General features: G+C 42.9%; 1 protein-coding gene across 1 annotated transcript in view; it reads left to right on the top strand.

The window, feature by feature from the left end:
* Positions 1–8,414: 8,414 nt before the first annotated feature.
* Positions 8,415–10,767, top strand: part of NADK2 (NAD kinase 2, mitochondrial) — a 41,433-nt gene continuing 39,080 nt past the window's right edge. Inside the window, exon 1 of the mRNA XM_054178250.1 lies at positions 8,415–8,955. Within this exon, the coding sequence (XP_054034225.1) occupies positions 8,578–8,955 (378 nt within the window). The 5' untranslated portion in view covers positions 8,415–8,577. The remainder of the gene's footprint in view (positions 8,956–10,767) is intronic.

Here is a 10,767-nt window from a genome sequence, read left to right as displayed (position 1 = left end):
CAGAAGGAGTTACACCAGGCACCAGTACAGACTAGGGGTCATCCTTCTGGAAAGCAACTCCATGGAGAAAGACCTTGGAATGGACAACAAGTTATCCATGGCACAGCAATGTGCCCTTGTGTCCAAGAGGGCCAATGGTATCCTAGGGTCCATCAAGAAACGTGTGTCCAGATTGTCTAGGGAAGTTCCACTCTGCCTCTATACTCTGCCTTAGTGAGACTATGCCAGGAATACTATGCCCAGTTTTGGGCTCCCGAGTTGAAGAGTGACAGGGATCTACTGGAGAGAGTCCAGTGGAGATCTACAAGGATGATAAAGGAACTTGAACAGCTCTCCTATGAAGAAAGACTGAGAGAACTGAGGCTATTTAGTCTTGAGAAGTCTATAAGTATCTGAGTGGTGGGTGTCAAGATGAAGGTGCCAGACTCTTTCTGGTGGTACCCAGTAATAGGACAAGAAACAATGGGTATAAGCTGGAACACAGGAGGTTCCACCTCAACTTCTTTATTGTGAGTGTGACAGACCACTGGAACAGGCTGCCTAGAAAGGCTGTGGAGTCTCCTCCGGAGTGTTTCAGAACCTGCCTGGGCACATTCCTGTTTGGCCTGCCCTAGGTGATTCTGTTTTGGCAGGGGGCTTAATGATCTCTAGAGGTCCCCTCCAACCCCATACACTCTATGATTCTGTTTTAAAGTACTACTGTTCAGCAACACCACAGGAACTCCTGAAAAACTTTTTTGATGTTTCTTGTCAATTTAATTTAAATCCTTAGCAATTGTTAAGGATTCCAAATCATAAATCTAACACATACATATACACATACACATACCTGATAAAGATTAAAACTGATGAAAATCAAGAATTAATGTCTTTGTTGGAGCCCAGATTTCTGTATTCTTTCCAGCAGGTATTGGTAGTATTGAAAGCAGACAAGAAAAGACAGCTCTCTCATTGACTTTAAATACTGACATATCAGGAAACAGGGGTGGAAATCATGTTTAATATTCTCAGAAATGCAAGGCATTTCTTTTCACTTGTAAGAGGTTTGAAACTGTTTGTATGTACTTAGCATTGGCCAGAGGGTATCATCAATTTTTAAATAGATGCTAAGATAGTGGTGTTACATGTCCAGCATTAATCAGTCATCTATATCTACTTTCTGCAGATGTCTGAAAGTCATGGATATTATGCACCAAAAACACCCCTAGGTACTTTATTATGACTAATGGGTTGTTTGAGGATATGTTGGATTTCTCACAGTTTACTAAGTATCTATTATGAAGTGTTAACACAGTGTACTCCATACAGAGCAAGAGGTTTGCATCCCAGACACATTGTCCTGTCTAGACATGTGAGCCTGCAGTGCTTATATGCTTGTCTTTGCTGACGTGGTGGGTCACAGGCTTCATTCACTATTCACGTGCTCAAATATTTGTGAAAAATCCTGTGTTATCTAGTTAGGTATTTACCTAAACTAGGACCTGATCACATCCAAACTTTAACCTACTGCTTTGGTTATTATGAAATGCCAGATTGTTTCAAAGAATGGATATGCTCAAATCAGCAAGATTTTAAACATTTCTTTTTCAGATTGTTCTGGATGGAACTGCAAGCAGTCTGAAGTCTGTTCATAAAAACACAGAATAGCTTGAGTCAGGGACCTTAAAGATCATCTAGTTCCAACCTCCATTACACTTACCAGAAGCTACACAGCACGGTTGGGAAATCATCTTCCCAACATGTCTAAGCTGACTCAGTCCCTGGACGGAGGAAGGCAGATGCACTTGCTTTATGACTTTTAAACAAATATTTATTTTTAGGGACAGCTTAAGTTTAATACATTGACAAAAAACTTGAGATACACCTTGGAGGATTCCAGTCAATCTGCTTTGCAGTAAGCTGGGAATGACATAATGGCTTCCAATATTCAGGAACTGTTAAAAAGGCTTCAGATTTTAGAATTACATATATGTAGATGCATTACTAAACTAAGGATTTTTATAGGGAACAAATGATTGTTCATCATATTGATGGATAAAACCTCATAACCATGAGCTAATAATAAACATGAAGAGGTATTTGTTACTTATATATGTCATTTAAAAGATAGATTCGGAAAGCTTTAAGTCAGGCTTCACTGAAAAACATGTATTAAAACTGTGTGGCAATGTTCATCATCTTGGTTTTAAGTACATACAAGCAGAACTGGGAGCAGTTTAGCTTGACCAAGGCCATAGAAATCAGCGTTCAAAACAAAGGGTTTTTCTGTTTGTTTTGAAAATATCTGGAGTTGTGTGATGGTTGTAGAATTTTGTTAAGGGGCAAAGAGACACAACTGCTTTTATAGCTGTAAGCACCAGGAGAATTTGCAATAAAGAACTGCAATCCAGTTCTAGGAGCATATGAGCTTTAAAATCCAGTAGTGCATTTGCTTGCATTCATGAACACTCTTTCAGTTGCACACTTCAGGAACCTGCACTGTTAATTGTTTAGATGTATGAATATCCACATAGAGATTTACCTCAAATGCGTGAGATTATGAGATTATTTCTGCCTTAGCTTTAGCTGTCCCTAAATAGCACCATCCCTTGAAACAGGTACCTTGTGCATTCTAATGGCTGCCAACAGTGCCAAAGACCCAGTGACTCTGTAAAAGAGATTCCAAGGCTTCATGAACCCATATGCAGTATGAACAGCATTTATGCTGTGTTGTGTATTCATTCTGTCAAAAGATGAAGAAAATACATCTGTAATCACTACTTCAACTCTCTGCTGCCCTGTGTATTGCTGCTTACCAAACATTGTTCCTTTGTCATCCTCAGAGCTGGAACAAGATTCTGAAATATCTGAAGCTCAGTTGTGAAAGTTGAATCATGCCTGGAGAGTCAATTTACAATTTCATTTTCCCATCTGAATATAATATGAAGCTGGAATTATACCATCTTCTTCCTGAACTCCTTGTGTCCTGTCAAGATTAGCATCCAGATGAAGCTGAACTAGCATCTGTCTTACGCTGAATCCTAAATAGCCTGCCAAAATTAGCACTTGGCTGACATTGATTTAGCATCTGGATAATGGTAAGCTTAAATGGAACTAGAGTTTTGCTTCACAACAGAGCACCTGTGTCAAATATTGAAGCACTAGGGTTCTCTTTGACTCTTCAGCCTGCTAATAACAAAAATGTTGTCTTCATAACTAGTTGTACATTGTGTCCTTTTCCGTCTATCTCGTTCCTGACCACATTGGTATTTGCAACAGTGACCTTCATATTTAATTGCTGCAACTGATACTGAGGAACAAAGCTCCATGTTATAAAAACTTCAGCAGTTGTAAAACACAGCAGCCCTATGTATTTAGCAAGAGGTCATGATGATAACTTTGCCCTGGAGTTCAGCTGGCTATGCACTGAATGCAGAGTTTGATTTCAAAGTCTGTCCTGATAATCAAAGCCTTCTGTGAAGCAGGATTTAAGCACTTGAGAGTCATGGTATCGCTCTAAATTCAACCACAGTTGTAAAATCCTTGGCAAATGAAGGAGCATTACAGTACAGGCACAACAGGACTTTTGCAGACACAGGACCTAAACAGTGTCATTTGCTCCCACATCTTAAGGAGTAAGCTGTAGGATCATTCACAAATAAACTGTCCTGGTTTGCCTCTTCCCAAGATTCCTACAGATATACAAAAGTGTACACAGAAACAGACATGCTTATGTGCACTCACAGACTCAAACATGAAGTCCCTCCTACTAAAAGCTGAGGAGAAAAAGAGATCTTTAACTGAAGTGTTTTGATACTGTGATAATGGAGGACCTATAACTGCATATATGTGCAGACATATTTTATGGTACAAATTTTTATTCTTGGTATCATAATTATTTATTCTGTTTAGTCCCATTGCACTAAAATTGCTTCTCAAGACTGAAGGTATGTTAATATGCACTATATTAACTTGTTTGTTGTTTTTTTAAATGAAGTTTGTAATTTTGTGACAGCTGGAGCAGCAATTTTTATGCCTGAACAATAAACTATTTTCTTACAGCTTTGTTTAACTAGTTACCTTGTTTTGTGCTCCAGTTAGAGCTCCCTGCACACAGTTCCTTCCATGCTGCAGAATTCCAAGCCTGTTTTCCCAAGGAAACAAGATTTGAATACTTGTGTACTTGTCAGTCTACCCATCAGACCCACTTCACCATCTACTGTTCAAATTCAGAAAAACTGGGCAGGAGGTAGCAAGCTCAAACCCAGTTTAAGTTCTTCATGAAATTGGCAGTTGCTGAGTGACAGAAATTAGAGGGAAGTATCCTCTGAGAAAAAGGTTTCAGGGTAAACTTGGTATTTTCTGTGAGTCATGTGGGGCTCAGTAGCACATTCTGGCTTGTGAATACGCTCCAGCATTTGCTGGGAGGGAAGAGAATGAAACCATGGAAAGACAGATGCCTAGGTCTGAAGAGGGGTGTAGAGACATGACCCAAATCCCTATAAACTATATGTCATTAATTTTACTATTTGTGGAGCAGCCTGTTCTTCAGTGTTATTTTCAGATAAATGTTTTTTATTTATATATAACAAATCCTAGTGATTAATTTATGTACACAAAGGAGGTGGACGTTCCTACCTATTAGTGTAGTAATAATTTTCAAAAGAGTGGAGAACTAACAATTCCTAACACAAGGATACATACCTGGCACGGAGATTATGAGCAAAATCTCCTTGGATGGGACAGCCTAAATGGCTTATTTTATACTCTTGGAAGTGTTTGTATCACTTCCTAAATCTCCTCACTCAGGCTTTTATGTCGTGGTCTATAGTGACCTCTGAATTAGTTTTAGGTATTGTTTGAATTGTTAGGTAACATCTCGAATGAATGGGTACGTGGAAAACCATTAGCACATTTGATATTGCTTTCCATGCTCTGATAGCCTGTATTGTCACAGAGAGGGAAGAAAAGCACATGACCATCTTTTCGTTAGCTAGGTTTCAGAGGACCTACCACTGGGGCATGCTGGCAGGAAAACCTAGAAGAAACATACACTGCCTGTTCTGCAGCAGTTGTCTGTCTAAAAAGTGGCATTCAGATTCCTGAGTTCTTTCACAATATTAAAGTTATTCTTACAAAACAATGTGTCTCAGCTGTTTGAGCATATTCAGATAGCCTGAAACAGTGAAGTCAGTTGTGCTAGACCACTTCAGGGATGGTGTAGTTTGCTTTGTGTTAAGTAAAGGGTGGGAAGAAAAGTAAATTTCTGTTAATTAAAACATATTCTAATGAAAGTGCAGACAAGAAAGCTTGTCCCTTCTCATTGTGTTTGTGTGAAAAATGTTCAGTAATTTGCATTCATAAGAATTATTACATTAATGCTGCTTCTTCTGAAGCATCCTTCTCTATTTTGGAATTTATGAAGCCAATTATATGACCTAACTCCATAATTATTGTTTAGGACATGTACATTGCAAGCAAAACCCAAATAAACATAAATAGAATCTGAGATCAGAAATTCTGTCAGACTACACCTGCCAATGTTTTCATATACCAGCACTATAAGAGTCTCACCTTCCACAAGGGACAAGTTCTCTAAGCATCAGTCTGGGATTTTCCTTTGGATAATCTGAATTGCAAGCTCTGGTCAGCCTGAATCGAAATCTGGGGACTCACTTTTGTGAAGCATTACTGTGATGGTTTGTTTACCTCCTCCTCTGTGAATGCAACTAACATTAATAACATTATTATTTTCAGGTACCATTAGTACTTACAGGCTAGAAAATGTAAATTATTTTATTAGGTAATTATTTAACTGATTATTATTTAAATGATGACAAGAAGGCTTCAATAAGGAGTAGAAATGGGCAGTTGTAGTTTTGAACTGCACTCTATTCAGCATACACATTCCTTTGGATTAACAAAGGCTACATTTAGAAACCTTCTGATGCAAAACTGCTGCTACAGTCATGCATTGCCTGTTTTGCAGCTAGTGTAATGGCTGAAAGAATTTAGTGTTTACACAGAAATTTTTAGTGTTAGCTTGTTTTGTAACACAGAATAGATTATTACATAGCTGTTTGGGTTTTCTAAGTCCCCTATATCACTTGAAGAATGTAGAGCTCAGGATGTCTGGTTTTCCATGGATTTGTATCTTGAAATTTACCTCATGTATTACAATTCCTTGATGTCTAAAATGGGAATTACTCAGAAACATTTTCCATACTGCAGGCAGTATTGAATGGTCCATTTCCACATGGAATTTTACAGTACTCTCTGCCCAAAACAAAGTTGGTTGCAGTCAGCCAAAGGCTTAAAAACTTTATGCAGTGAGAACTGAATCCTGTTCCTGTATCCTCTAAGAATACCAAGCTAAAATATCAATGCTTATTAATTTAGCTGTGTATGAGGGAATCTGTCCCTAAATGCACGAGTGTATTGTTCTGAAGTCATGGAAGATGGAGCCCAAGGACTGGCCACGTGTCACAAACCGTGACTACAACTCAAAGTAAGTAAAATTTCATTTGGTGGATAATTGTGTCTTGTTCCTGTGTATACTCAAACCAAAAAGTGTGCCAAGGGAACATTTTTAAAATAGGTCCACTTACAAAGTAAGATGCAAACTGTAAGTAACATTCCACAAACTCTACAGCATTGTGGGAAGTTTTCATAGGGTATCAGATGATCTGTGTAGCCTTCAGCTGATCTGTCAGAGACTTCCTTCTAGGGACCTTAGATCAATCACTCTGTGCTCTGTATCTCAGCACTGCTTCCAGAACACTGAGATACCATCTAGTCTTTTGAATTTACATTCAGAAATAAATATTTCATATTTTATGCTTATAATGCTTGTTGAGGTCATTAATTCAAAAGACGATAATGTAATAATTTTATGGCCTCAGAGTAAGATACGGCTTCATATTCAAGCTTGCCTTAGTGGTTGAAGCTAATTTGATTTTCAAACAAAGGTCAAAACAGTTAACTATATAAATAGGTAATACATGAAATACAGAATCCTAGACCAAATAAGTTATAAAATAGCATTAAAAACAGAGCTGTAAATTTTCAAAACCTCTTCTTACCCTTTTGGTCTCTAGGACCTTTTATTATCTACTGCTTCTTAAAATCCAAAAGTTAATAGTTACACAATGAGGTATTTTCTAGTTAGCAAAGGAATTAGTTATGTTTAATTACTTTCCTGGTAATCTGGTTTGTGGTAGTTTACTTCAAGGCTAAGCTAATCAGTAGACAGCAAATCTTCATACCCATCAGTAAAGATTCAATGGAGATTTTGTGTTGCTATACGAAAGTAGGGAAGGACTGAATGATTTTAGCTACTTTCATTTCTTAAGATTCTTAATAAAGCAGTGCAGAAGGATGATGCATTGACAAGTAAAAGCTGTGGCTTCAACCCCTCCCCAGAGTTCAGAGGACTTGATTTCCCCCAGGGTAAAATCAGGCACAAGGCAAGTAATGAGAAAAACCTATACGTGAGGCTGTCAACGCCAAAGCACCGTGAAAATCAATTCCCGCGAAGGCAGTTATTACTAATGATGTAAAAATCTGAAGTATTTCTTGATAGCTTGCTTACAGTATTAAAAAGTGACTCAGGATCGATTACTTCTTTCTTACTTGGGACTCACAAAATGCAGACTGATGTGCACTCAGAGTTGCTGACCATGTACTTCACCCACGCCTGCTGCCTTCACCATCCTATTTGTGCGCTTAATCCTGAGATGGACTTCTCAAAATACGTTTCTCATCAGATCCTCACAGGACGCTGTATTTAGGCCTTTTAAAATCAAGAACCTGATGTGGCTTTCTTTCAAAGGTCTTTTCCTTAAAGAAGTTTAACAACGAAGCAAGCCGGCTTACTAGCGAGGCACCTCACCGAGGCCGACCGAGGCATTTTCAGTCTGCTTACTACCAACTTCTGTCTCATGTTAACACGCAAGACGCAAATGGCTTTATATTACAAACTGCTAGCACAGACAGAAGCGAAGCAGAAGGGCTGCGAGGTGACATCCCTTTGAGACGGGAAAGCCAAACAGCCCATCTGCGGGTACCCAACCCCCGCATCACGTCCAGGGCCGCCAGGTAGGCGCAGTCCGCGCCCCAGCCTACGTGCCTCGAGGCCCGTCCCGCCCGCGGAAGGCAGGCGGTAGAACACCATGCCCCAGGCGCACGCGCAATCTCTACGGACAAGCCCCTGGGGGGCTCGTCAGTTGCCACGCGCCGTCCCCGCCTTCCCTCCGTTCGGCCGCCGCGGTTGGCCAAGAAGAACGCACGAGCGTGCGGTGCAGAGTCCGATTCGTGAGCTCTCCCCTTCCCGCTCCCGCCCTTCTCTCCCGCCCCCGCCCCGCCTCCCCGCGGGTGGGTGTCTGCCGCCGCTCTTTCGGTATTGGAGGAGGCGGCGCCTGCGCGCGGGCAGGGGCGGGGTGCTGCGGGGCGGTCGTGCCATGTGTGTTGAGAGCTGCCGGGGCGCGGAGGCCGTCTTAGAGTGGGGGCAGCTGCCGCCAGGCAGCGCCGTGCTGTACCTCCTGCCATACGGGCTGCCGGCCGCGGGCTCCCGGTGTGGGCGGGGAGCGAGCCCGGGCCATGTCCTCTCTGCGAGGATTCCTCTGCGGCTACTTTTGCTTCACCAACCGGGCAGCCGCCCGCCGTTCTCTGCTGCTCTGCCGGCGGGCGGCGGGGACTTCCTCCGCCCTGCCGGGGCTGCCGCTTTTTGGCGGCACCCACCAGCGCCTCTTCACTCTCCATGGGTTGAGCCCCGACACTCGCAGCGCGGCAACAGGGCGAGGGGCAGTGGTGGCCGGGCCGTGCGCGCCGCGGCGGCGAGGCTACGGCGGGCTAGGGGCGGCAGGCAGCGGGTTCCGGCCGTCCCGGGTGGCGGTGGTGGTGAAGACAACGCGGTACGAGTTCGAGCAGCAGCGGTACCGCTACGCGGGGCTCTCCGAGGAGGACCTCAAGCAGCTGGTGAGTGGCGGGAGGGGACGGCTGTCCCGGCCTTCTCAGGGTGCGGCGAGGCCCGGCTATAGGGATGGGGCCGTGGGGAAACGTTGAGGAGTTACCAGAGCGATGCCTGGGCTCCCGAGTGGGCCGTCGGGCCGGATTGCCCGGTGGGGGCCTGGGGTCTCCCGTCAGCTTGGTTCGCAGGGCGGTGCTGGCGGCGGGGGCGCGGCCGCTTCCAGGCGGCTGTGCCTGTCCCGCCACCTCCCCGGGCCCGGGAGCCCGACTTCTGAGCTCGCGAGTGGCGCCATCCGCCGCGGTAACCTGTGGGAGCGTACGAGCCTCGTCGCTGCAGAGCCCTTCATCTACTGCAAATTAATGGGGGATTTGTGTAGTAGTAAGCATGTTTGGATTTTATCCTCTGAGTGAGTCCAGCTGCTTTCAGTGTTCTGCAGGTTTTTTTTTCTCTGTGTTGTATAAAGGCTGTATTTAGAGAAAGGCGCACTGAGGAAAACACAAATGTGAAATTTGCCACTGAGACTTAGAGAGGACTCATTCATTTCCTCCTGCTCCTTTGCTGTGTATCCTTGCCTCACTGTCTCCTTCAGGTATTTTTCTAACAACTCCTCCAACAAAACAGCTGAATCTCCTATTCATATTCATGTGTCTTGTTACCATTTTAGAAATGCCTTTTTCTTTGGTCTTAGAGAAAGAGTACAATGACAGTACTGCACAAAAACAAGTGCCTTTCCTGTTAATGAAGGTATAATAAGGAAAGCTGGTATCTCTAAAAGTTGATATATGCACTGTCTAGTGCCTTCACCTCCATCAAGTTCAGTGACCCCATCCCGTCCTCTATATAGACAGTGACTGTCTCCTTCCAGTGCTCCTCTGCCACAGGTCACCTAAAAAGATGATACCTGCTGTAGCTGCTTTGTTTGCAAGCTGTCTCTGCATACCAGATAATGAGCTTATATTACTGCCTTTATTATGAATAAGAATGTAAATTTGGGTGTCCATAATTTTTTTGATCTCTTACAACTGGAAATATTTTAGACCTCTGGTTTGTCCTGTGTGGATTAAACTTGCAAATGTACTTAACTTACATGGTAGTGACAAATTGCCTTGTTTTGTAATGCACTATGATAAATAGTACAGTATCTAAAGCAAGATAGTACTTACATTTCTCTGCACATGTCAGTTGGTCATCCACCTCCTACAGAATTCCAGTACATGTGTTTTTGCTCTCACCTACACATAGGTTCCAGTTGGTGAGTTGTTGTAATGGGTTGGGGCAGATCCCCTCCCTGTGCCCCTCTGCCTGTGGTGGGGAGGGGATCTGCCCCAACCCATTACAGTTGTCCTCATATTTCCCTTCATATGGTGGCTGTGGAATAGCAATGTCTCATAGAGCTCCTCTGTAAGACTTCTATTGTTCCTCATTTAAGCCTCCTTTTAGGAAGTATTTCTTGCCTTCTAAATGTAGAGCGTCAAGTCATCTTAAGTGTGCAGCTAAAACCAAGAAAACCAAAATGGTGCGTTTAGTCATCTTTGCCCTAACCACTAGTGTACAGGCAAGACTGGGACAGGTGAGCAGTGTTGAATGAATGTAGCAATAGGTGCAGTTTCTCTTGTCACATGTTTTGCACAATCATCAACCCATTTCAGTCTGAACATGTGTTTTAAAAAACCCTACTCTGAATAACTTTTGGCACTTGATCAATGGAGAGCAGTAAAAAGAAAAACCACCTAGTGGGTGGAAGGTGGACCATGAGCCAGCAGCATGTTCTTGTGGCACAGAAGGCCAATACTGTTCTGGGGTGTATTAGAAGGGATGTG

Source organism: Dryobates pubescens, chromosome Z (genome assembly GCF_014839835.1).
Source record: "Dryobates pubescens isolate bDryPub1 chromosome Z, bDryPub1.pri, whole genome shotgun sequence".
NCBI lineage: Eukaryota > Metazoa > Chordata > Aves > Piciformes > Picidae > Dryobates > Dryobates pubescens.
Note: the sequence above shows the minus strand (reverse complement) of the source record. Positions and strands in the feature narration are given on the sequence as shown.